The sequence below is a fragment of the Petaurus breviceps genome, unplaced genomic scaffold (assembly GCF_028583685.1).
Source record: "Petaurus breviceps papuanus isolate PSGF00001 unplaced genomic scaffold, PetGlider_PUasm1.0 156, whole genome shotgun sequence".
In the NCBI taxonomy this organism is placed as follows: Eukaryota; Metazoa; Chordata; class Mammalia; order Diprotodontia; family Petauridae; genus Petaurus; species Petaurus breviceps.
The window spans coordinates 9062903-9090284 of record NW_027185720.1 but is presented as its reverse complement, the minus strand read 5'-3'; the positions used below and the strand labels follow the sequence as shown (position 1 = coordinate 9090284).

Sequence of the window (27382 nt, the reverse complement as noted above, 5' to 3'; positions counted from 1 at the left end):
GGAGCTAGGGGCCTGGTTACTGGTTTTCTGTGCTGGGGCCTCTGGTGCTGGCAGCTGGATATTGTAATGTTCTGGTAGTTTGCCTAGTGCTGAGCTGGAGCTGGTGGTGGTGGCTGGTGTGTGCCTGGTGTTGACCCTTTCCTGCTCTTCTACCCTGGGGCTCAGGATCTCCCACTGGTCTGCTGAGGTTGGATTTGCCTCTGGCTTGCCAGAACACCCTGTACTGGTCCCCTTCAGCACAGCAAGAGGAACCTTTCCCATTAATCATCGCCCTAGCCTCCCAATCTAAAAGGCTGTTGTACCCTGTCTTTCTGATGGCTCCACTATTCCAGGATTTTTCCTGGAGCAGTATTCTCTGGGTTTTTCAGAGTCTATAAGGGAGGGTGAGAGCAACTTACTGCTTACTCTGCCATCTTGGCTCCCAGAAGTTTAAATCTCTGTGGGCATCTCTTAAGGCCCTCTACTACTCTCTCTTTTCTCTCTATACCTTTTTACTTCTTGACCCCTTTAGTACCTTTGAGTTCAATTAGTCTCTATTCAGATGATTCCCATTTCCAAATCTGTCTATGGAGCCCTAGTCTCTTTCCTCAACTCTAGTCCTTCATGACACATTGTCCCATAGACTTTTCAAACTAGACCATAGGTAGGCCTCTCAAACTCAACATGTCCAAAACAGAACTCCTTATCTTTACTCCCAAACCCTCCCTGATTCCCAGTTTTCATATTACTCTTGAGAACACTACAATCCCAGTTATTTAGGCTTACAACCTCAGTACTATCCTTAACTTCTCTATTCTATCACCTCACACATTCGATTCTTTGTCAAATCTTGTCATTTCTATCTTCATAGCATTTCTCCTGTATTTCTCCTCCTCTGCACTCACACAACCACCAGCCTAGTGTAAACCCCCTTACCTCTTTTCTGGATTATTGCAACAATCTTCTATTTGGTCTCTCCTCATTACAATCTGTCTTCTCTCGGGCACAAAAGTGATTTTCCTAAAGTGTAGGACTAACCATGTTACCCCATTTTCATTAAACTCCAGTTCTTTCCCTATTCCCTTAAGAATCAAATATAAGTTCTTCTGGCATTTAAATCTCTCAACAACCTGACTCCTTCCTACTGTAGCTCATACTCACACCAGAAAGTATGGTCCCTACCATGTAGCCATAACATTTCCCCTTATGGCTTAAGGGGAAATCCCTGAAAAATGGAGAATGTTTTTCTAGTATTATAAACCATGAGCCCCCACTGGTGTATTTCTCCAATGAATATTAGTAGATATTAGCCAGCCAAATTGAATTCTTTTTTTACATGTATTTTATATAAAATGGGGTTAAGATTTCTATTTGCCATATTAATCTAGAAAATTTATATTTTTGTTTTTTCCATGTTTTATTTATCTATTTCACTTAGATTGTCAGACTTATTCATATAGGGTGTTTTCTTAAGGGATATGATGAAAATGATTGTTTCAAAACATCTCCCCAAAAGTCTGTGATACTTTTCTTCAGGTACAGAGTCTAGGAGAAAATAGGCTCAAGCCGATAGATTTCACATGGCAAAATAGCTCACAGACCCTAGAAGTCCTTATCCTTTCTTCTTGGGACTCTTGTGAATTGCCTAGTTAAAAAAAGATATATATATATATATATATATATATGTATATGTATATATGTATAGATAGATAGATATAGATATATATACACACACAAAAACACACACATATATATGTATGTGTGTGTATATATGTATGTATATATATGTGTGTGTGTGTGCATTCTTCCCTATTTTTGTAGCACCCCCAAACTACCTTTCCTCAGAATGTAGCTGATGAAAAGCCCAAATCTTCTGGACCTTTTAAGGTGCCCCAGATCTTCCTCTAGTCAAAGCAGGATGGGAGCAGAGAAGACAGAAATTCTTTTCCTCTCAGCACCTACCCCCAAAGCAATTACTTCTTGACTAAAATTGCTGTCTGCCAGCTCACCACTGAAATACACAGGTTCTGAACCGGCTCAAAGTGTACCAGACTCACAGAGCTTGACCAAATCTCCCCAACCAATACCAAGATAATTCCTGTATAGCATCATGACATTTCACTCAATGCCCTTCACCCCTGTCAAACTGATGAAGAATTTTTCACATTTACTTGAGTGCCTTTGATTACAATAGATGTCTTCTCGTCTGATAAAGGTATCAACACTCCAGCATCTTGTTAGTTTCTTCAGTTGGGATAGAGATGGCTTTTGGTTGACTCAGTCAACACTCATCTCCTCCAACCCTTACACCTGTTTTCTAATCTACTTATCATTCCTCTCTTATGGTCCAACCCTTACAAATCCACTTACAAAGCCAACCATCCTTCTCCAGCTCCTTGCCTTTGCATTGACTCATTGTACCCCACACCTAGAACGTTCTCCCTCCTCACCTCTACCACTTAGAATTCTGGTTTCTTTCATGACAGACCAAGCACCACCTACTGTAGTGAGAGGCCTGTCCGAGCCCTTCCAGGTACTAGTGGCTTCTCCTCCAAGTTCACTTCATACTTTACCTCTATCTTGTCCACTCTCTCTAGCATGCTTGTATGAAGTTGTTTGCATGTTGTCTTCCCAGTGATCTCCTTGAGAACAGGACTCGTAGTGGGTATTTAATAAATGCTTTATTGATAGACTGACCTACTATGACCTACTATGTGCAAGGAACCAAGAATTCAAAGATACAAAACACTCATGCCATGGGGGGCTTGTGATCTACTATACTGTACACAGGTAATTATAATTGATGAAATGGAAGATATAAAGTATAGCTCTAGGAAAATGAGAGAAAGGGAGGGAGAGAGAAAAGAGATGGTAGAGAAAGGAAAAAAGGGGGAAGAAAGAAGGAGAAAAAGGAAGAAGAGAAGAGAGGGAGAAAGTAGGGGGGAGGGAAGAAGAGAGAGAAAGAATATGCATTGTCAGGTTCAGCTGAGGCCTGTCAACCCTGCATGAATCAGGAAATCTCAAAAAAGCAGATGTTTCCTAGCATACCATAGGCAAATAAGCAAAGAGAAAAGATTATTGATGTGGGCATTTATAGGAGGGCATTGGAGAGAGAATAGTTCTTCAAGTAGTTTCAGCAGACTGATGCAGTCAGAAGCCAGGTTCTAGAGGGCTAAAAGGGAATGAGTTCATGGGAATTGGAATGCCGATGGAGATGCCTCATTTGAGAAGTCTGGAAGTGAATGGAAGGAGGAAAATGGGACAATGCCTAGATTGTGGTTTTAAGGGTTTTTTTGTTTGTCATGGAACCCTTTGAAAGTCAGGTGAAGCCTATGATCCCCTTCACAGAATGTTGTTTTTAAAGGCATAAAAGAAAACACATAGAATTATAAAAGTCAATTATATTGCAATAAAGACATATTTTTTTTCTCATCCAAATCCCTGAAATCCCAGGTTCAGAACCTCTGACCTAGAGAGATCAAGAAGGTCAAGTGGAGGTACTTTGTTTTCTTTGTCAAGATTATGAGACCTTGGCCTGAACACTGAAGTCCCTGGAGAGGGAGAGGAGGATCCAAGATAAAGATGTGGTTGGTCATGGTGAGGGCAGAGTTAGTTGGGTTGTCACTGAAGGAAAACATTCCTACAGAGATAGAATAGAGTGGTGTGTTTGAGTACAAGGGAGATCTCTGATTTTAGGTTCTATACGTATTTCTTCTTATAAAGGGAAAGAAGAAAAGATAGGGACAAGGAGAGAAGAATTTTGATATTAAGAAAATAAAAAGGTAGAGAAGGGAGAAGGGAATAATAAATATACAATACCCACCACATTCCAGATATTGTGCTAAGCTCTTTATAAATATTTAATCCTCATTGGCAAGGTAGGTGTGGTTTTTATCCTTATTTTATAGATGAGGAAACTGAGGCAAACAGAAGTTAAGTGACGGCTAGAAAGGGTTTGAGGCTGGATTAGAACTCGGGTCTTCCTGATTCCAGGCCCAGTCTCCATAGGCTTTATCACCTAAGTCAGAGTTCAGTTCCTTCAGGCAATATTTTTTTAATAAACATTGCCATAGAGTACACCAACCATTGCAAAGGCTGCCGTAACTAGTAGGAAAATTTAACCTACTTGCCAGACTAAGCTTAACCGTTTCACTGACTGGTAAAAACCTTTACTGGATTGGACAAATTGACCTTTGGCATTGTACTAATGTACCTGATGGCTGTAAGCATCAGAGAGCTTCAATCAACTGTCCTACTGTGTCCAATTAGATAACTAGGTAGATAGATGGATGGATAGACAGACTGACAGAGGGATAGACACATAAATGTAGCATTTATTAAGCACTATGTGCCAGTTACTATATGGAACACTGGCGATGTAAATATAAGTAGGTCCCAATTAGTGCAAATAATGATTCTCAGGAAACTGGTGCCATTATTCAAATGTATACTAGATGTTTCCATTGGGCTGGAAGCAGTTAGCATAGTTACAACTTAGAATAGTGTGATTTTTAATGCATGTACTACCATTTCATGGGTTATTTGTATCATTCCTGCCTTCGTGGAGTTTACATTCTAATGGGGGAATAAATCATAAAGAGAATTTGGAAGACAGTGGAGGGGCAGGGTGAAGATTGTGTATGTCGGCATGACTGGAGATGCCCAAAGTGCCAAGGAGACCCAGAACAGGCCGAGGCAAGAGCAGAGCTGGTCTATCAAAGCCCAGGTTGGGTGAAGGGGCTGATTTCAATTGCTGAGGTGGAAATGATAGTTAAACAGAGTCAAGTGGACTTGTCATTTTACTGATATTTTTGTTTGCCAAACACCCCATTTCTTTATAATCTGAACTAGGGTTGTAAGAAGTGGAAGGAAGCTCAGAGATCATCTAATTTACCTTCCTCATTTTAGAGATAAGCAGCCTGGAGCCCAGGAACCCCATGTTCACACAAATGATAAAGGGCAGAGCAAGGATTTGAACCCAGGCCCTCTGACTACAAATGCAGTTCTCTTTTCACTGTACCAGGCCTCCCCTTAATATCTTTAAGTGTCTAAACCTTCAGAGACTATCCGTATTGTGCAAGGTTCTTCCATGTATCTGATTTATATCCCTCTCTACCATTTCTGCTTCAGTCTTTGTCAAATACTAGGCAATTCATGAGCACAGGTCACTGTCTCTATCAGGTCATAACTGTAGAATGGAGACAGGCCATCTCTCTCCCCTTCCAATCACATGCCCCTTTCACTGGCAGGCAGCTTTGCTCCTTTTGGATTCTTTCCTTCCCAAATCAAAATTTCTGGGCTTTCTTTGTTTATGAAGATCTGTAGTAATGAGGGGGAGGATAGCTTAGCAAGTACTTTGCTGAAAAAGGTTACCTAATTCTTAACATCAGCCAGCCAAAATTGAAGGTGTCCTCCATGCCCCTGGACTGAGGTCTGCATTGTGGAGGGCAAGCTTCTCTCCTCCCCACATCCAGATGGGCACCGACCGCGATGTCTCTCTTTCCCTAAACTCAATCACTCTGCCTTCATTCTTTGATTGGGAAACAGATAAAGTGAAGAAATAGCTGTTGGGCTTAGAGGATAAGGAAGCTTCGAGTTGGCTTTCAGAGTTGGCTTGTGAACTGGCCAGCATCTGGTAGTGGGCCCCCAGGGATTGCATAGTTGGAGGACTTTTAACCACATGCCTCAGGTGGTTAAAAGTCAAACTTTTGGCCTCCTGCCTTATCTGACTTAAAGCACCTACCAGTCAAATGTAGTGATTCAATTCAATTTAGTTCAGGTCAATAAGCATTTCTTAAGCACCTATTTTGAATTGAGCAACTAAAAGAAATAGTGCCTGCCTTCAGAAAGCTTACATTCTTCTATGTAGAATAAGTAAATACAAATATATGTACATATATGTACAGAGAGAAAGGGGGAGAGAAGGAGAGAGAAAGAAGGGTGGGGAGAGAGGGAGATGTTTACCCAGGGTTACACAGTTAGGGCAGCTACATGGTTTAGTGGGTAGAGTGCTGGGCCTGGAGTCAGGAAGACCCAAATTCAAAGCCAACTGCAGACACTTACTAGCTGTGTGACCCTGGGCAAGTCATTTCACCCTGTTTGCCTCAGTTTCCTCATCTGTAAAATGAGCTGGAGAAGGTAATGGCAAACCACTCCAGGATCTTTACCAAGAAAACCCCACATGGAGTTTTGGAGAATTGGACATGATGGGGGAAAAAATGAGTAAACGGTTAATGACACACAGTTGAGTTACGACTTGGAGGGAAGACTTGAACCCAGATCTTCCTGGCTTTGAGCCAAATTGCCTTCTTTTAGTCTATCCTGTCTCTGGGTACAAAATATACACAAAGTCAACAAAAAGTCACTGGGGTGTGGGAAGGTGCCAGCACCTACTGGGACAGGAAAGGCCACCTGCATGTAGAGGATGGCCCCAGGGGTATGTTTCAAAGGGAGCTGGGGATTCTGCAAGGTGGAAGAGGGAGGAGAAATTTGAGAACTGAGAAGTGGCCAGGGCAAAGGCTGTCATGGCAAGCAGACCAGTTGAGCCAAAATGTAGATTATATGAAGGGAGCAAAGTAGATGGCAGTCAGCTTGTGAAGGGTTAAAAATGTCCAACAAAGGACTTCTGTGTTTTAGCTAGAGGACGTAGGCAGCCCCCAAAGTTTCTTACAAATTCCCCCCCCCCTATTTCCCTCTTTGCTACTATGGTTATATGCCCACCTCACACATTAAAGAGAACAGGGTACAAGCATTTATTAGGTGCCTGTAGCACCAGTGCGATATTTACAGCACCCACAATCAATATAAAGACTGTGACTATAAGGATCACATGATGTTCAATTGCAAATTATGCCAAACTCTCCAGATAGAGGATAGAAATGAAGCATTTATTTAGACACCGGAAAACCCAATCCCAAAACCAGTAAGCCGATTCCATCTTAGTACCAAAGACATTCAGAAGCCATGATAATGCTGAGGGCCACAGCATCCTTCAGCCTTCCCACAAACCAATACAAGATCAGCATTTACTCACAAACCTCTCTCTCTCCTTGCCTGAGAGTCCTCTCTCCCCCACCATCTCCTAGCTCTAACCAGCTTCCTGGGGACTCTGCTTCCCTTCAGCAAACTCCTCCCACCACAGACTCCATGTCATTACATTCAGCCTATTAGGGGGCAGAGTTTACTTTCAAAGCAGGGGAGGTCTTCAAACTCCCCCCTAGGTCTATTAAGGGGCAGGGAAGATCTTCAAATTCCCATTCCCATTACAGTGCCTTCCACGTACTATGCCAAGTGCTTTATTAACATGACCTCAGTCCTCACAACAACCTTGGGAGGTAGGTGCTATTTTTATCTCTATTTTACAGTTGAGGAAACTGAGGCAGAGATCCATTTAGCAACTTGCCCAACTAGTAAGTCTGAGCCCTCTGAAGCATTGGAGGGCAGAGTACCAAGCTTCTCCTGATGCCTCCTTTTTAGAGGGCAGAAAGTGGACTCTCAGTTCATTCTACTTTGCATCTGCCTGCATTCAGCTCCACAGAATGAGATACCTCACTCCCCTCCCATCCACTCTTCCTCCTTTCTGTGTCCCCCTTCCAATTGTTTGCTCCTTGAGGTCAGGGACTGTCTTATTAATTGCATTCTCCTCCCCATCAATTAGTACATAGTAAGCACTTAATAAGTGGGGATTAGATTGGATTGGACTTGAATGCAGGTCTTCATGACTCCAGATGTGGCTGCACCACCAAGCTTCCTAAAGGTTATGGGGGTGCTAGGCAGATAATGGGGAGCCTGAGTTCCTCCTGCACCTCTGAAACCTGAAGCTCATACTCTTTGCCTTGGGTCTGTCCCAGCCATCCAATGTCCCTTAGCAGTACTTGTTGACCATAACAAGTCTACCCCTTGGCTACTCCTCGAAGGCCCAGGACCATCTGCCAACTTCCAGCCTGCTTCCTACTCACCCACCTTTGACTTTTAATGCCTCAACTTACTTAAAAACAAAAACAAAAACTTGCTCTCATTGGCCTAGACTCGAAATAGCCAAGAGGCAAACTGACGATGCAAGTAAGAATTCCAGAATCATGGGATTTAGCACTGGAAGGAGGCATCAAGTGCCACCCCTCATTTTTAAAGATAGGAAAACTGAAACTCAGGGATGGGAAACAAATTACCCCAGGTCACAAAGCTAGTAAGGAATCAGGATTCAAATTCAGAACCTCTGGCTCTAAAGTCAGTGCTCTTCCTGTAACATCAAGCTTTCTCCCTCACCTTGGGAAAGTCTGTTCACTTCTGTCTGCCTCCATTTCCTTAACTATAAAATCAGGATAATAATAGTGCTTACCTCACGGGGTTGTTTTGGAAATCAAGTAAGATGGAAGGAAGGAAAAAAGGAAGGGAGGGAAGAAGGAAAGAAAAGGAAGGAGGGGAAAGGAAGGAAGGGGAAGGAGGAGGAAAGGGAGGAAGGAAGGGGAAGGAGGGGAAAGGAAAAGTGCTTGGCACATAGTAGATGTTATATAAATGTGTATTCCATTCCTTTCCCTCAAAACCGTGGAAGGTAAACATATTGTTATACTCAGTTTTACCTATGAGGAACTGAGGTAGATAGTGGATAAGTGACTTGCCCAGAGTCACACTGCTGGTCCAAGAGCTTTGAGCCCAAGTTGGAGTTCAGATCTTCCACGTCTGGCATTCTGTCCGCTCTCCCCCAGCACTCCCCCTCGTTTTACAGATGAGGATACTGAGGCCTTATATGCCCACTAAGTGGCAGAGGCAAGAATTCATTAGGCCTGGGTCCTTTGACTCTCTGCCCAGTGCATGGGTGCCCCTTGTAGACTTAGAATCTTTCCTGGGTTAAGAATTGGAAGTAACCTCAGCTCCTGAGAAATCCTTGCTTGGAGGGGGGCTGATCAGTTAGAGCCAATCAGAAGCTGGAAGAACGCCTCTTGTTCTGAGCTGAAACCTGACAAGAAAAAAACCTTGGCCAGGCCTCAAGCTGGGATCTGCAGTCATCTTTGGAAGCAGGAGGCTGTCTTGCCGTGGCATGAAAGCCAGAGGCCTTGGGTCACTGACAGCTTGGAGTCAAGGGGAGGGCATTCAGAGGTTCTTGACAAATTCATTCCCCTCCCTTGGAAGTGCTGGGGCATGTAGAATGATGACAGGGAGTCTTCAGGCTGATAGAAGAGCCTAGGCTGGAGACAAACATGCAGTAGAATGGAGGTTTGATGCCAATCATTGTTCCTATGAAGCTGTCCCACTGCCATCCCTCCATACCCAGCATTCTTTGGTACAGAACTCAAGCAACAGCCTGTGGGGAAAGACCCCACCATTCTATATCCCTGCCTAGGGCAACTGGACACCGCATTCATTTATACTAATTAATAAAAAGGCAGATTATTTTATCTATACATAAGAGAATGGGACTAGTTATCCCTAAAGTTCAGCTCTAAAGCTATGCTCATTAAAAAGAATTTCTCCACCTGGGAGTTCCCTATCTCCATGACATCACAGGTCCAGTCTCCATCCTTTTTGAAAACAGACTGGACATAGTGAAAGTTCACAAATTTCACATGTAATTGATTATTTTTTTTTACATAATATTATTTATATAATATAATATTATATAAATATTATTTATAATTATTGATTATTTTTATATGATGGGACATTTGTGTTTGGTGATTTCATAATTTTTCACTGAAATGGTTATAAGAAAAGGTGTTAAAGCACATGGGAGCATTAGAAAATAAAGTGGTATGTGAGCTCCCTAGGGAAGGACGCGGCATTTCAGTAGAGTTTTAAAAGATGGGTATCGATGCAATAGGCAAAGAGGGAGAATTAGGAGCAGAAGCTTGGAGTTCGAGGCAGCCATGCATATGTACAGGTCAGGAAATGGTCCATTTTAAAATGCTTTAGAGTATGTATAGACGTGATATCTCAGAGTAATATCTCAAAGAAAGCTGGAAATGCAAAAGGCACCAGACTGATCAGGGAGAAATCACTTCACCTAGTGACCTCCAAGGGCTCATCTTTTCAGTGATAAGCAAGGGGCAATTCTGCCTCCTTGGAAATCCCATCTGTTTAGTTTTTATTAAATAGAGACTCTTGGTTTTTAGCATTGGAGTGAGACCATGTGAAAAATGCCAGGAAAGAGGCCTGAAGCAGGTCTTAAAAGGACACATCTCTGGACTCTTGGTTCTGGGTGCTGTTCAATTCTCCATGAAACAATGAAAGAGAAGAAAACTACAGAGTCAGCCCCTACTGAATTCATTCCGGGTATCAGTGGAGGAGAGTTCTTCATCTCAAGCACTGTCTTCTTGGGGGAAAAGCCATTATGAAGGCTAGTCACCAGAAAAACAGCTTCCATTTCCCATCCACTGGATCCAACCTCCTCCAGGACAATCAATAACCAGTAGCAGGGGCGGCCAGGTGGCTCAGCAAGTAAGAGCACCGGCTCCAGTGTTGGAATGACCAGGGGATCAAATCTGGGCTCAGATACTTAGCACCACACCCAGAAATAACTGGCTGTGAAACCTTGAGCAAGTTACTGAACCCCTATTGCTTAAAAAAAAAAAATAATAACCAGCAGTAAATAGGCACAGGGTAGCTACTAGGTGGTGTGGTGCATAGAATGCCAGGCCTGGAGTCAGGAAGACTCATCTCCATGAGTTCCAATTCAACCTCAGATACTTAATAACTGTGTGACCCTGGGCAAGTCACTTCACCCTGCTTGCCTCAGTTTCCTCATCTGGAAAAAAATGTTAGAGAAGGAAACAGCAAAACACTCCAGTATCTTTGCCAAGAAAACCCCCAGTGGGCTCAGACTTAGAAGTGACTAAAAATACTCAACAATGAGATATCCTATTGTAATGGAAATTCAAATTTAAAGATCTTCCCTGCCCCTAGGCTAAAGTGCACCTGGAACCTGGGGTGGGAGGCTTGTTTTCCAGTAGATACTTTTTGATTGGCCAATGGGTGCAGAAGGTTGTTACATTCTCTGAGCCAGGAGAAGGCTATATAAGCCCTGATTTGAAGCTTTGTTTTGGGGCTCACTTTGAGAAGTGTTCTGTGATTTGATCAGGTGAGACTCTGGGAAGCCGTTGTTGAGAGCCCCCCGCTTTGAAAAACCCAGATGTTGATTTGGTTTGGATGTAATGGTTGGACAGTTTTGGAAACCCATCTACTTGATCTGTTTTTCTGTCTTAATAATTCTGTCTGTATACTCTGAAGTTCGGGGTGCTGACCTTTTTCCCCTGAACTAGGTAAACCATACATACTTGATTAAAGTAAGCTTGTTAACCCATTTTGAGTTGCTTTCCTTTAACTAAGCAGATCTAAGAACCTGTGTTGGCAGCCACCCTGGGGACATTTGGGGTGCTTGCCGCTACACCCATACAACTAGGAAATTCAATGCTTGTAGGCCTCTAGGAATATATCTGGAGGACCTTTTGACCGATAAGAGCACTTCCTTAGAGAATGAACCTTGGAGACCTAGTTAATCCACACCGTCTCAATTCCTTTTATAGATAAGGGAATAGAAGCTCATATTGGGGGGGGGGGGGGGGGGGGGGTGGGATCATAGGTCTATATAAAACTATAAGGCAACTTGATGGCCATCTTCTAGGGGTGGGGACCTTGGAACCACATAGGCTCTCTAGGACCTCAAGCTCAGCCCTTTGACTGAATCCAGACTTCACAGAACATGTCCTGTTAATAAAAGGATTGGTTCTGTAAAATTTGCCCTCAAAGGGCCTCGCTTGAGGACCTAGAGGGTCACATGTGACCTCAAGTCCCCAGGTTCCCCACCCTGGAATTCTTATCCAATCATCCTCCTTAAAATGAGAATTTATTTTTTTTTGTATGTGCTCCTATGTCTGACACACAGGTGCTTAATGAATATTTATGGATTGATTGTCAAAGCTATTCATAGGTATAATAAGGGAATCAATCAGTCTCTCTAGCCACTATCAATCACCTTCTCTGTGCTCAGCATCATTCCAAGCACTGTAGAAATACAAAAAATATGTAAGGCAGCCCCTGCCTTCATGGAAGACTAGAAGAAAGTCTGAAGGGAGTTAGTAGCTACAAGTTTTCCTCCTGATTCTGTTTTCTAACTCCTACCATGGCCTTGGGGAAGCCCTTTTCCCATTTTGATGACTGAATGAAACCTTTTTTTTTGTTTGTTTTTCATAAATATGATGCCTTAAACCCAAATCACTCTGGCTCTCACTGGTTGGCCCACAATAGGTCCCAGCCCAAGCCCTATTGGTCACTGTTTGAGTCCTGATTGGTTCAAAGTGAATGTAAATAGCAATTGTTTTTGTTTTGGCCAGAAATCCTGAGTGTCTTCCCTTCCCAGATCACTGCTTGTTTGTTTGTTTTTCTTGGACTTTCTTATTTCTTACCTAACCTTAATCACTGAATGGGTGTTGCCTCAGTCAAAGTGAGAACCTAGAAAGGCCTTAGTTTAAAGTCAAGGTTCCCCACTGTGTCCTGGGCCATCTTCAGTCATCCCGATCTATATCTGGCCACTGGACCCAGACCACTCTGGAGGAGAAAGTGAGGCTGGCGACTTTGCATGGCCCTGCCTCACTTAAGTCCAATTCACTTGCATGTCATGGCGTCACTTCCCTGATGTCATGGTCCTCTTTGAGGACCAACCTTCCCTCTACAGACTTCTGTTCTTTCCTCTCTAAAATGAAGGGGTGGGTCTACAAGTTTCCTAAGGTCCATTTCAGTTCCCTAATTCTAATGCCCTATGAGATGTGTTGGGAGCAGGAATGAAGGAACAAGATCAGCCCTCAAACAAGCATTCCAGAACTCATCCATCCAGATGAATGACCATCCCTTCACAAAAAGTCACACTGGAACTCTGGGTCCTTCTGGCCAGGCTGCCATAGCTCCGGGCATTTCTGGAGCTGTTGGGGGTGGGGTAGGGATTGCCTGTGAAGATGGGGGCACTTTGAAATTCCACTTATCTTAAGTAGTGGAAGATTTTCAGCCAAATTTGAATTTTAGTTAAAAACCAAAAGAAAAATTGAAGAAAAAAGAAAAAAAAATTGAAAGCCTAGATGGGCAGTAAAGTGAGTAGGTGACCTTGGGGTGACCCTCCCTCATCGATTCTATAGTTTTTTTTCCAGTTCAAATGCCTTTTCCCATCCAAGGCTCATCTTGACCACCAGCCCCTTTTTAATGTTCTCTTTCGCCCCCAAGTTCAGCAAATCAGCAAACTTATTAAGTATGTGTCAGATATCATGATGGCTGAGGCTGAGGATACAAATATAAGGGGGAAAAATGGCAGTCCTTGCCCTCCTTTGAGTTTACATTCTACTAGACTTAGCCATATAAAAGGGGCCTAAAAGGGAGGCAAGAGGCACCCACTTGGGGAAGGTGATGGAATCTAGAGAATGGTACTTTGAATTTACTCTGCATAGAATTTGTATTTACTCTTCTATGTATATGTTGACCCCTCCTTTCTCCCCCTTCTTCTCTCCTCTCTCTACCTCTCTCTCCTACCACCCCTTTCTTCCCCCTTGAGAGCAAGCATCTGGGTGGCTCAGCAAAAAGAGTCTGGAGTCAGAAAGACCAGAGTTCAAATTCAGCTTCACACACATACTTACATACTTTCTACTACACCGTGTTGCCTCCCAGTACACTGTCTTTGAAGTTAGGAGACCCAGGTTCAAATTCTGCTTCTGACATATACGACTTGGGTGACCTTGGGTAAGTGAACTCATTTGGGTCTCAATTTCTCCATATGTAAAATGAGTAATTTAGACTAGATGAACTCTAGGCCTTATAAGCACCAGTTCAATCTCTATTGGATTCATTTAAATACAGCCAGAATTCACAAAGTACCTTCTCCACAGCTTTGAAAGTCCCTTGAAGAGAGACAGTATCTCAAGTCCATACCGCAAAGCTGGACACCTAATCTTTGCTCAGTTAAATAAACTTCGATCTTTATATGAAGTCACCATTGTCTCTGCTTGTCTGGTCTCCAAGCCAAACTTTGACCTGGTTCAGTCGCACACGTACAGTATAACCCTGGTAAAGGATTACCACATTCTAGTCCTCCAATATGGCGGACTCCACAGTGTGAACTCCTTTTACATTGGGAGTAATTTACAACTTCTGTAGCAAACCTTGGGTGGTGAGTGCTGAGACCAGACGAGAAGATAGTTTTCTTTTGAAAGTCTGGGGTGAAGTGCAGAGTTGGAAGGAGAGCCATTTGTCAAATGGCAGTCCATTGTATTTCATGTGTTGAAACTAAACCTTAGCAGGGCCCATGATGAAATGAAAGAAATCCTTGAGACCATCTAGTCTGACCACCCCTTTCTCTCCCCCCAGTCCTCCCTGAGAGGGTAAGTGACTTTCCCCAAGGCAATGAAGTTCAAAGTCTGTAGGATTATAGATTTAAAGATGAAAGGAGCCTTGAACTCTATCTTCTGGACCAAATCCCTCCTCTACCATTTGGGAAAACAGATCTCCAGATTAAAGTAAGTGACTTACACTATCATAAAGATAGAAAAATGTCAGGATTCCAACTCATAGAATCACAGAGATAAAAATGTTCCAGAGGCTACCTATGCCAATATAGAAATCTGAAGAAATCTCTTCTTTTAAAAAAAAATTTCCCCAATTACATGCAAAAACATTTTTTAACATTAATTGTTTTGGGGTTGTTTTTGTTTTAAGTTTTGAGTTCCAAATTCTGTTCTTCCCTTTCTCCTCTCCACTTTTCCTGAGACAGGAAGCAATCTGAGCTAACTTATACATGTACAATCATGTAAAACATTTCCATATTAGTCACTTTGTGGAAGAAGACTCCAAAAGGAAAAAAAAAAAGGAAGGAGGGAAAAATAGTCTTTATTCAAAGACCATCAGTTCTTTCTCTGGAGGCAGACAGCATTTTTAATCCTGATTCCTCAGGATTATCTTGGATCCTTACATTGCTGAGAATAGCTAAATTAATGTTTACAGTTGATCATCCTTACAATATTGCTTTTACTTTCTACAATATTCTCCTGGTTCTGCTCACTTTACTTTGCATCAATTCATGTAAGTCTTTCTAGGTTTAAGAAATTGCTTCTTCAGTAGAACAAATGAATTAATGAAAAAGCATATATTAAGTATTCACTATATATCAGGTGTTGTGCACTAAGAATACAAATACAAAAAGCAAGATAATCCCTGCCCTCAAGGAGTCTCTCTTCTAATACAGGGAAATAACATACATAGGGAAGTGGTGGCTAGGAAAGAGAGTTGTTTTTGTGATAGTCTATTGATAGCTGGATTTGAACTCAGGTCTTCCTGACTCCAAGCCCCAGCTCTCACCACTGTATCACCTAGCCATCCTTTACTACTAACTGACTTTAGGCAAATCACTTTATCTCGTTGGTCAAGTGAGCTGATTTGCTAGGTGCTAGCCTGAAAAGAAATGAAAAGGCATTTATTAATCACTTATTGTATGCCAAGTACTGTGCCAAGACCTAAAGATACCAAGAGCAAAGGAGTCTATACAGTCCCTGCTCTCATGGTCCCTAGTTTAATTAGAAAACAGAAGAAATAAAGGAAGTTATAATGGATAAAAGTAAGCTAACATGCTCCATACAGATCCCTGCCATCAATTCTGGCTTTTGGAAGACTTATTCCTTGGTGCCACATGTGGGTATTACAGATTGGATAAGTGGTAGTTTTAAGGTTATTCTAAGAATAGTCAGAGGATTTTGTTGCTTGGGGCTGTCATCAGCAAGATACCTTTTCTCTGCAATGCAATAGCTTTAAAAGATTTAAACAATGAAGCCCACCCCTGCAAAAATCTATCTTGTCAAAGTTTCTCTCAGCAGCCCACTTGTCCAGAAAACCCATTTGGGCGTTCAGTCATGCCAGGTTTTATCAGTTTGGAGCGAATTCAGGTATGTGCTGAAGTTATTCCTGTGATCACTGAGGGCTGAGCTGATTCTGAGATGTAAATATTTCAACAGGCTGGAAAATAGAGGGAGAGGAGGGTCTCTAGTTTCCTGGGCTGGTGAAAGGAATGTGGAGGTCAAAATTGCCCACCCTCTGGCAAACTCTGTAAATTTTTTTGAACATATGAAACAGTGGGATGTAATAACTGTTTTCAAATATCCAAAGGTCTCTCAGGCGAAAGAAAGATTAGTCTGTTCTGCTAAGCCCTCCGGGAGAAAAATTAGGAACAGTGAGGAGATGCTGGAAGGAGACAGATTTTGGTTCTATATAAGGAAAAATCTCCCAGGTTGGTGCTGTCCAAAAGGGGAATGAATGGGCTGCTTCCTGAGTGGGTGGATTTCCCGTCACCAGAGTGGAGGTCAGAGGTATTAGAGAGGAGATTCCTATTGAGGCATCAATTGGATTTGAGTGCGTGGTACATAGTATGTGCTCAATAAATGTTTTGAATTGAGTTGAATGTCCTCTTAGATGCCTGATGGTCTGTGATCACATTTTGATCGAAGGCTGTGGACAAAGTCTTCCATTAGCACTGGGGAACATTCAGAGATGGTTAAGATGACAGTCTCTCAGCAGGATTTCTTATTGAGTGCTTGCTGTGTGCCAGACTCTTCTAAGTGACACAAAGCCTACTAAACCATCCCTGCCCTCCAGAAGTTCCCTTTCTAACAAGGGCATTTGTAATTCTATATAGAGCAAATTCCAGTTAACCTTGGAGGAGAAGGCACTAGAAGCTGGAAGGAACAGGAAAGGTCTACTGCAGAAAATGGTTCTTGACCTGAGTCTTGACAGAAACTAGAACCTGGAGGCAAAGAGAGAGGAGGAGAGAGAACATTCCAGGCATGGAGAACAGCCGGTGCAAAGGTGTGGAAGAAGGAGATAGCGAGCCCTGTGTTAACAATCGTACAGCCAGCAAGATTGGAAGGGGATTCCTGTGTTCAAAAACTAGGACACAGGGCATAAATCTAGAGCTGTAAGGGAAATGTCTTCATTTTACATATGAGGAAACCAAGGCCCAGAAAAGTCACTGAGGCTGATTATTCACAGATACTTAGGTAGTAAGTGACAGAACCAGAATTCAGCTCCAAGTCATGGATGTTGAATTAGAGTTAAGAGAGCCCACAGCAACCATCTAGTCAACCTCTCTCATTTTATAGATGATCAGATGGGCCCAGGGAAGATGTGAGTTGACCTAGTTCATACAGGTATAAGAGGAAGAGAACTATCCAAGATGCTATTTTGGAAAAGGTCCAATATCATGGATTCTATATCACAGATATGACCTCTTTATTTTATACATAAGGAAACTGAAGTTAAATGACTTGCCTAGAGTCACATGACAAGTAAGTATCTGTGGCACAATTTGAACTCAGGCCTTGCTGACTCCAAGTCTAACTGGACCACTGCTGTAAAGCCCGTTTTCTGTCGCCTACTTGCCTAAACCCCTAGATTTATTTGTTCACTCCACAAACTGACTTGACTCGGTCTACATTCCTTTTCATTCTCTAGGGGTCTAGTTTGGAGCATGCCCTGCTTTTTCCCAGTCAATCAATAAACATTTATTAAGCACTTACTATATACCGAGCACTGAGCATACAAAGAAAGTCAGAAAACCAAGCCCTACCCTCAAGGAGCTTACCTTCAGATGGGGGAGCCGACATGCAGACAGCTTCAGCTTTTAATAAGTGACGTGTAAATGAGAAGTTCCCAATGGGCTCTTACCTTTGAATCACTGCTGGGATTGAGGACTCCACAATCCCTTGGAAAGCTTTGGCTCCCATGTTCCTAATCCCAGTCTCCCCTTTCCTAGTTCCCCATTGGGTAGATAAGAATGGTCCTCTGAGTGCTCAATCAGGATTCAGCTGCCCCCTGCTGGCTTCTGGCATGGCTGAAGGCCAAATGAATTCTGTCAGAGTGGGTTGGGTTTTGGGGGACCTATGAGTTCGTCAATTTAGGGGGCTCTCAGTGAGGAACTCACTCTACCCAGGCAGATCTGGACCTGTTCTGCCATTTACAGTCCTATAAAGAAATAAATATAATAACAAAGAGTTCCCTAGGGCATTGAGAGGTGAAATTACTTGCCCAGGGTTCCCCAGCCAGTATAATTCAGAAGGAGCCCTTGATCCCAGGCCTCCTTAATGCCAGATCCAGCCTCTCTCCATTACATCAAATAGCTAACAACCTCCCCAGCTGAAGGATTTCTACAGAGTAGATGCCCATGGGGTTCTTGGACATGGCATTGAACATGTCCTTGTCTCACTTTCCTCCACAGAGAAAAGTGTTGGCTTTGGAACCAGAGAACTGGGTTGAAATTCTGCTTCAGCATCTTACTGCCCATGTTACTATCCAAGCCCCTTCACTTCTCTGGGCCTCTGTTTACTTAATTGCAAAATGAGGCGCACTAGACCTGAGGGCCTCTGAGGTTCCTTCCAGCTGGAAATAGATGATCCTAAGATTCTCTTCGTCTGTGAGCTAGGACTGCACCCCCATCCCTGCCCCAGCTTTCTTCCCTTCCCCCCCCATTTTTTAGGTACAGGTATTATGCCTGGAGGGACTCAGACCTACATGCCCAGGCTGGGAGGAGAGCCAAACCCAAGGAAGTGGTGGAAGGTTTAGCCCTATGACAGGATTAGGGTGGCACATGCCAAGGAGGATTGCTTTCTAATGCCATGGCTGCTGGAGGCCAGAAAGCTTTGTGCATGTGACCTCCAGCTCACCCAGAGACCTGTGGACTCCATGCTCTGTCCTGAGTCAACAGGAGCATTTCCATTTTCAGATACAGAACGTGTGGCCGTCCCAATAGCCTTCCCTCAGCTGTTATCTAGTTGTGTCTGACTCTTCATGACCCCATTCAGTGTTTTCTTGGCAAAGATCCTGGAGTGGTTTACCATTTCCTGCTGCAGGTCATTTTACAGATGAGGAAACTGAGGCAAACAGGGTGAAGCAACTTGCCTAGGGTCTCACAGCTAGTAAGTGTTTGAAGCTGTATTTGAACTCAGGTCTTCCTGACTCCAGGCTCTGCACTCTACCATGCCACCTAGTTTTCCTCAGTCTTTCCCCCCCAAATCCCCTAGTCAGGAGGATCTGGAGATATCTTTTAGTCCTACCTATTCAGGAAAAGGGACCATCTCTATTATACCTTCCCAAAGATGATGAGCTGACCACTGGTGACAGGGAGCTCACTACCTTATAAGGTAGCCCACGGCATTCAAGGACAGCTCTAAGTATTAGGATTTTCCCCCTAATCAGAGCCAAAATTATCCTCTCTCCAACTCGCTCCCTAATTTGTCCCCTGAGGTCAAGTAAAACAAAACTAATCCCTCTTTACTGTCACAACCACTATTGAGTTCCTTCTTGGCCTAAATAGCTTGGTAGTACAATGGATAGGAAATTGGATTTCAAGAACTGAGTTCAAGACCAGGCTCAGACACTTATTGACTATGTGACCCTTGACAAGTGACTTACGTGTTTGCCCCCATTTCCTCATCTGCATGATGGAGATTTATACCTACTTCCCAGGGTTGTTTTGAGGATTAAATAAGATATTGTTTGAAAGGTGCCATATAAATACTAGTTACCATCCTCCTCCTCCTCCTCATTATTATTGTTATCATAGCATTATCATATAATTTGAACTCAAGGCCCTTCACTGTCCTAGACCCCTTTCTCAAGACACTCATCAATTGCCTTCTTAAAACATGGCACTCAGATCTGAAAGCAGTACCCCAGATAGGGACTGGGCAGGGCTGAGTATAGCAGGCTCCTCCCCTTTCCTCCCCATTCTTTCTGGACCCTCAGCTTTCTCCAATTCCACCTGTGGATTTGCAGGCTGGTCTTTTACCTGTTGGGATGCATCAAGTTTGCAGACTATTGAAATGGGTCTGTTTTGTCCTGTGGGTTGTATGACCAATCTTTCCTTCCATATTCCCCAGCCAGGCATCATAAACATACAGGAGCTTTATGATGCCGGGATGGGAGAGCAGGACTCATACCTGTCTGCAGGCTAATGGGTCTGTGTGGGGAACTTTCTTCATAAGTATGTTTCCAGGAATTGAGTGGGACCATGCAAAGAGTCCGAGGTGTGGAGTCAGAGGACCTGGGTTCAAATCTTCTCTCAGATACTTGCTTCCTTGTGTGACTTTAGGAAAGTTGTTAAACCTCCTTAGGTCTCATTTTTCCCTATTTCTAAAATGAAGGGGTTGAACTACAATGGCCGCTAAGGTCCCACTTCAGCTGTTTAACCAACTCTCATCCCCAGAACATGGCTACCATGTCACATCAGTGCTCTAGGAGTACCTCTGAAGGGCTCTAGAGGATCGTTCATGAGCCCCCACTGGCGTGCTTTCCCCCAGGATTACAAACAGCATTAACGTAGCCTTAAGTAGCTTTTAGAAAGGGCTATTTACTGAAGGAAAACAGTAAGAACAGTTCGTATAAAGCATAAAAATGTCTGTGACATGATCTTACGGTAAATACAGAGTCCAAGGGAAAGTAGACTCGAGCAATAACTCCCAGTTCCTGGAAGTCCTTTGCTCCCCTTTGTGGATATTCATAAGTCCCCTTGAGCGTGGTGTAACTTCTTTGCTGGATTCCTTGCTGAGCTATGTCTCGTCTAATCTTGGCTTCCAAAGCAGATGAGGCCATCAGCTGTTCCAGGGATGCCTCTGAGATACTGAAAGTTAGAAGGGAAATCCAAAATACCCTTGTCTGTAAGGCTCTCCTCTACCAAAATCATGGAGAGGAAACAAGATCTCAACCAAGGCTTCTCCTTCTACCCTTTTCTCCTCCCCTACCCCAATCAGTTCCTCTTCAAGTGTTTTACTAGAATTCTGTACTTGCTTCTATCTCTGGAATTGCTTCTGTTCTAAACTAGGTTGATGTTTTACAGACAACTCCTAAGCCATAACCAAGTTCCTTCAGTCAATCTGAACACAATTCCTATACAGCACTTCATTTCATACCAGAACTTTTCACACTTAGGCTTTATTGGGGGTTCTTCACCTGGGATCCACAGCCCCTTGAGAGATCTGTAGACAGATTTCATGAGGCATTAGACTTGGAGGGGAAAAAATATTGCATCTTTATTTTCACTAATGTTTGTGGGTTTTTTGTAATCCTATGGATTTTCTTTTAAGCAATTAAAAAATTATTCTGTGAAGGGGTCTATAGAGTTCACCAGACTGCCAAAGGGGCCTATAATCCACAAAAAGAACAAACACTGCTATCAAGACTATAGTTGATTGTGATTTATTCTAACCATGTATCTTATTATTTACCTTCTGCTGATTCAGGAAATCAATTAAGTTCTCCCCACCTTTACATATAATTTTTTGATCATGTTTTGGCATATATATATATATATAGTTATGAGAGGGTAGAGGAATGTCGGGCCATTACTTTCAGTCTAAACACAATTCCAGGATTGATAAAATGCAATTGACAGGAACCCAGGGAGAAGGGGACTTTACCAACCTAGAGTTCATGATTGCTAATGAAAATAATGTTCAGCATGCTCTGACACATAACCAAGATTTTAGGAAAAGAGGTTTCAGAAATGTCTAGAGAAAAGATCCCTATTATCAGTCAACCAGCAAGCATGATTCCTGAGACACCAAAAAAAAAATTTCTGGAAGAATGGGAAATGAACTGTTCCATGGTGTTTCCCTGCATTGGGGGAGAGGCTTAAAGCTGAATGTCCTTAGTACAGGCTGGGAGGGAGGTTGGAGGCAGGCCTGTAGTGCAAGTGAACTGAATTCAGTGACCAGGAAGCTCATCTTGGAACTTAAAGGACCAGGTGTTGGTGATATCTCCAAAGGAAGTTAAGGCTGATAGCTGGAGTTGCAGATCACAAGGCCAGAGGAAGTGGCCATTGCCCAAACAAGCTATAAACTAGCCAGACAGAGGTGAGATCCAGAATTCAGGAACTGAGTAATCAATAGAGCAAAATTCCAGTTCAGTGTCCTATAAAAAAGTTTTAAATCTAGCCGCAGATGACTGAGTCCTGCCATCCACATTCTCCTGAATTCTCATCAACTAGAGAGTCCCTGACATTGTTCTGTTGTGATTAATTTACATAGCTGCCATGAGGCCTACACAGACAGGAAGGCTCTTAAGAACAGAATTCTAATGATACATATAGGAATCAAGCCAATAAAGAAGAAAAGTAGTAAGTATCTCAGAGTATTGTAGCTGCATAGGGAGCTCTCCAATGATCTCAAATTTGAGAAGGAAGTCAAAATCAAAATCAAGTGTATATTACCAATATTGTATGATGATCAACTGTGAATGACTTAGCTCAAGGGTAAGGAATTGTAATGGAAATGCAAATTTAAAGGTCTTCCCTGTCCCTAGGCTAAAGTGCACCTGGAGCCTGGGGTGGGAGGCTTGTTTTTCAGTAGATACTTTTTGATTGGCTAGTGGGTCCAGAAGGTTGTTACATTCTCTGAGCCAGGAGCAAGCCATATAAACCCTGATTTGAGGCTTTGTTTTGGGGCTCACTTTGAGAAGTGTTCTGTGATTTGATCAGATGAGACTCTGGGAAGCCGTTGTTGAGAGCCCCCAGGCTTTGAAAAACCCAGATGTTGATTTGGTTTGGATGTAATGGTTGGACAGTTTTGGAAACCCGTCTACTTGATCTGTTTTTCTGTTTTAATAATTTTGTCTGTATACTCTGAAGTTTGGGGTGCTGACCTTTTTCCCCTGAACTAGGTAAATGATACATATTTGACTGATTAAAGTAAGCTTGCTAACCCATTTTGAGTTGTTTTCCTTTAACAAAGCAGATCTAAGAACCTGTGTTGGCAGCCACCCTAGGGACCTGGGGTGCTTGCTGCTACAGGAACCTGTGACCTCAAGGTCACATGTGGCCCTCTAGATCCTCAAGTCCAGCCCTTTGACTGAATCCACAGACCTTAGTTTGGATTCAAAGGGCCTGAGCAACTAGAGGGTCACATGTGGCCTTGAGGTCACAGGTTCCTCACTCCTGCTTAGCTATTGTGATCATTACAATGATCCAAGACAATCCCAAAGGACTTATGATGAAAAATGCTATCTACCTCCAGAAAAAGAATTGATAAAGTTTGAGCGCAGATTGAAGTATACGTTTTTTACTTGTATTTTCTTGGGTTTTTTGTCTGTTTCCTTTACAACATGACTAATATGGAAATATGTATTGCATGACTACACTTGTATAACATATCAAATTGCTTCTCTTCTCAGTGAGGGGTGAGAGGAGGAAGGGAGAGAATTTTAAACTCAGAATTTTCAAAAATGAATTAAATTGTATTTCCACGTAATGTGCAAAAATTTTAAAAAATTTTTTAAAGTGTATATCACAAGGACATGTAATAAATACTTTAGGCACACTTATAAAGCAAAAGGATGCATAAGCAGCAGCATGAGTGTTCTATAATGAGATTAACTTCTCCCAATTGCCATTGTTCCCTCTTCAATACCTGTGGTTCTCAAAGTATGGTCTAAGGAACCCTGGGTGTCCCTGAGGCCCTTTCAGGGAGTCTGTGAGATCAAAATTGTTTTCATGACAATAAGCTATTTTAATTCCTAAATACTGACAGATATAACCAACATAAACAAAAACTTTTAAGAATCCTGAGACCAAAAAGTTTAACAAATGCTACTTTTTGGCATTCACCCAGTTACTAATACACCAAATGGTCAGGGAACCCCAAGCATTTCATTTCTCTACATTTCAGTTTCCTCATGTGTGAAATGAAGGGGTCGGATGAAGTGGTCTCTAAAAATCCCTTTTATACAAAGCAATTCAGGGAATATAGTTTATTTCATTTTTAACTTTTTCAGTTACACGTTTATGATTTAGTTGAAAGTTGCGAAAAGATTAGATGCTGGGCTGATTAAAATAACAAGGTGTGCTCTTTTCAAAATAAAGTCATACTTATATGACATTGTGCAAGTCATTTAACCTCCCTGGGACTCAGTTTCCCTATCTGTAAAATGAAAGGATTAACTAGATGTTTTCTAAGGTCCCTGTCAGCACTAACATTTTTATCCTGCAATTTTTGGGGAAATATTTCTACAATTCCATTCTGATTTGGGGGAGAAAAAATGCTGTTGGTACAACACTAATGAAAGAGGGATTGAAGAGAGGGATGGGGGGAGAATAAAGATTAATTAGGGGTTAGGAACTCTAAGAGCCAGAGAATATGTCAAAAGAATCAACCCATTTTTTTTTTCTTTTTTGGAGAGGGGAAGGCAGGGCAAGTGGGGTTAAGTGACTTGCCCAAGGTCACACAGCTAGTAAGTGTTAAGTGTCTAAGGCCAGATTTGAACTCAGGTCCTCCTGACTCCAGGGCCAGTGCTCTATTCACTGCACAACCTAGCCACCCCACAATCAACCTATTTCTACACGCAAGAGAAATATGTCCTATTTTAATTTCAGTGAAAATCTTGTATACTCATGAGCTAAGAGAGGAGCCCTGGATTTGGAGGCAAAAATCTCCAGTTTAGATTCCACTTTGGCGTTCACTGCTTGTGCCATTTCACTTTTCTGGTACTCAGTTTCCTCTGTATCAATGAAGAGGATAGAGGAGATCACTAAGATACCTTCTGGCTCTAAATCTGTGATCCTATGGATCAGATCCAGAGCCTCTGGATCTGGGAATGAGGCCAAGTTTAGAGGAAAGCAAGAAGACTGTGCTGAGATATTCTGCATGACTTCACATGTATAACTGATATATTTCTTGACTTCTCAATGGGTGGGGGAAAGACTACAGGAGAAAAGATAATTTAAACTCAAAAAAATTAATTAAAAATTTTTAAGTAATAATTTTTAAAAAATAGTTTAATAAAAATATTTCTTAAAAAAGAAAACTACATAAAGGCAGATACTATAGACAAATTAGGGTATCAAGGAACAGTTTATCTGTTAGATTTATGGAGAATGAAGGAATTTGTGACCAAACAAGAGATAGAGAACATTATGAAATGCAAAATCAATAATTTTGATTATATTAAATTAAAAAGAGTTCACAGGGGGTGGCTAGGTGGTGTAGTGAATAGCACACTGGCCCTGGAGTCAGGAGGACCTGAGTTCAAATCTGGCTTCAGATATTTATCACAAAAACTAGCCTCTGACCTTGGGCAAGTCACTTAACCCCACTTGCCCTCCAAAAAGAAAAAAAAAAGGGTTTGCACAAACAAAGCTAATGCAACCAAGATTAAGAGGAAAACAGGTAAAGAATTTTTACAGTCAGTGTATCTGATAAAGGTCTCATTTCTAAAATATATAGAGAACTGAATCAAATTTACAAGAATACAAGCCATTCCCCAATTGATAAATGATCAAAAGATATGAACAGGCTATCTATAGTCATATGAATAAATGTTCTAAATCACTATTAATTAGAAAGGTGAAAATCAAAACAACTCTGAGGTACCACATCCTACCTATCAGATTGACTAACATGACACAACACTAAAATGATAGATGTTGGAAAAGATGTGGGAAAGTTGAAGCACTAATTCATTGTTGGTGGAGTTGAGAACCTGAGTTCAAATGTGAACTTGACACTTATGTAGCTGTGTGACCTTGGGCAAATCACTTAACCCCAACTGCCTTGCCTTCCCCCTCCAAAAAAAAAATGTGTATACCCTTTGACCCAGCAGTACCACTTTTAGGGCTGTATCCCAAAAAGATAATAAAAATGGGAAAAGGACCCACATGTACAAAAATATTTATAGCAGCTCTTTTTGTGGTGACCAAGAACTGGAAATTGAGGGGATGTTCATCAATTGGAGAATGGCTAAACAAGTTGTGGTATATGAATGTAATGGAATACTATTGTGCTACAAGAAATGATGAATAGGCAGACTTCAGAGAAACCTGGAAAGATTTAGATGAACTGATGCCAAGTGAAGTGAGCAGAACCAGAACACTGTAGACAGTAACAGCTGCAGTGTTTGATGACTGACTTTGATAGACTTATCCCTTCTCAGCAATGCAAGGTCCTAAAACAATTCCAAAGAACTCATGATGGAAAATCCCATCTACATCCAGAGGAGTGGAGCCTGAATGTGGAGGGAAGCAGACTGTTTTCTTTTTGTTGTTTTTTTCTTTCTCATGGTTCTTCCCATTCATCATAATTCCTCTTTTACAACATGACTAATGTGAAAATGTTTAATAGGAATGTATATATAGAGCCTATCTCAGATTGCATGTCTTGGGAAGGGGAGAGAGGGAGAGAAAATTAAAAACCTATGGAAGTGAATGTAGAAAACTAAAAATAAATTAATTTTTAAAAACTTTAAAAAAATTAAAAAAAATATTTTGGCTCCAGGTGAAAGCTTCTGGTGTTAGGTGGGGACAGGTATTGGTGGAAGAAGGGATCAGACTACAAAGGGCTTAGGATTCTAGATGGAAGCAAATTCTACTGTATGGTAGTGGAAGATCATTAGAGGCAGGCTGAAGGATACTGGAGGAGAGTCTGAGATTCTTTCAGGTCACAGTGAGGGGGTGAGGGGAGGAAGAACTGGAACCAGAGGGCTTGAATTCAAAGCCTGCCTCTGAAGCTTACTACCTGTAGGACCCTGGACAAGTAACTTTACCTCTGGGGTCTCATTTTTCTCATCTGTAAAATAAGGGGATTGAAGTAGGGTCTCTGAGGTCCCTAAGATCCTATGTTGTCCTCCATATTCAGAACCCTTACCAAGTTCTTTTTTCTCTTTCAGTTTCTCCAATTAATTATGATCTTCAATTCACTGGACCCAGAGAAGTTTCCACTTGTAGAACAAACATTTTTCCCTAATCACAAGCAAATGGTAAGTACAACTGGTTTCCTTGAATCATCTTTTGGCTCAGGGGTCTACAAGACTCTTTGGGAATTCGATGAATTTACCTAGCATATACAGACAGCACCATTTTGTACATGGAATGAAGTAGAGGGAAGGGAGGAGGTACGATGGGACAAGGGTATTCATGAGAAAACATTTTCTCACTCCTTCTGACCCTCTGACCCCCTGAAAGCTAAAGAGGTGTTGTGAAGTCATGTGGGGAAAGCTCTCATTTTTTCTCAGAAAATAATGATCTCTTTGGGTTAAATGCCATGGGGCAGGTCAAGTGGTAAATGCAGGCAGCCGTTTCTTTGGATCTGGGTTCTCAGCAGGGCAGAGAGAGCCCTTGCCTGTGTGAATCCAAGGCCAAACATGGAAGTATGTGGTCAGTGAAAGTGGGTAAAGACCTGTAAGGAGTGGTGAGAAGATAATATTCCTCTTTTGATGTTGAATATACACAACTATTCGTGTTTTATCTATCGCTGGAAAGCAAAAGTAAGATTTGGTTCTTTCTTCCCCACTGGATACCACCGATACTTTAAAAAGAATCCAGGAATAGACCATAGGACCCAGGACATGTGGGGGCAGGTCTGGCAGCCTCTGTCTTAGGGTTTATTGTGTCTGTGGTCATTACTGG

At 42.1% G+C, this 27382-nt stretch overlaps 1 protein-coding gene across 1 annotated transcript in view; it reads left to right on the top strand.

Annotated features, from left to right (window-relative positions):
• The window catches only part of SYN3 (synapsin III), a 406353-nt gene that overhangs the window by 88794 nt on the left and 290177 nt on the right, over positions 1 to 27382 (top strand). The window contains 3 exon segments of the mRNA XM_069082163.1: positions 13975 to 14088; positions 14090 to 14122; positions 26644 to 26733. Coding sequence (XP_068938264.1) covers positions 13975 to 14088; positions 14090 to 14122; positions 26644 to 26733 — 237 coding nt within the window.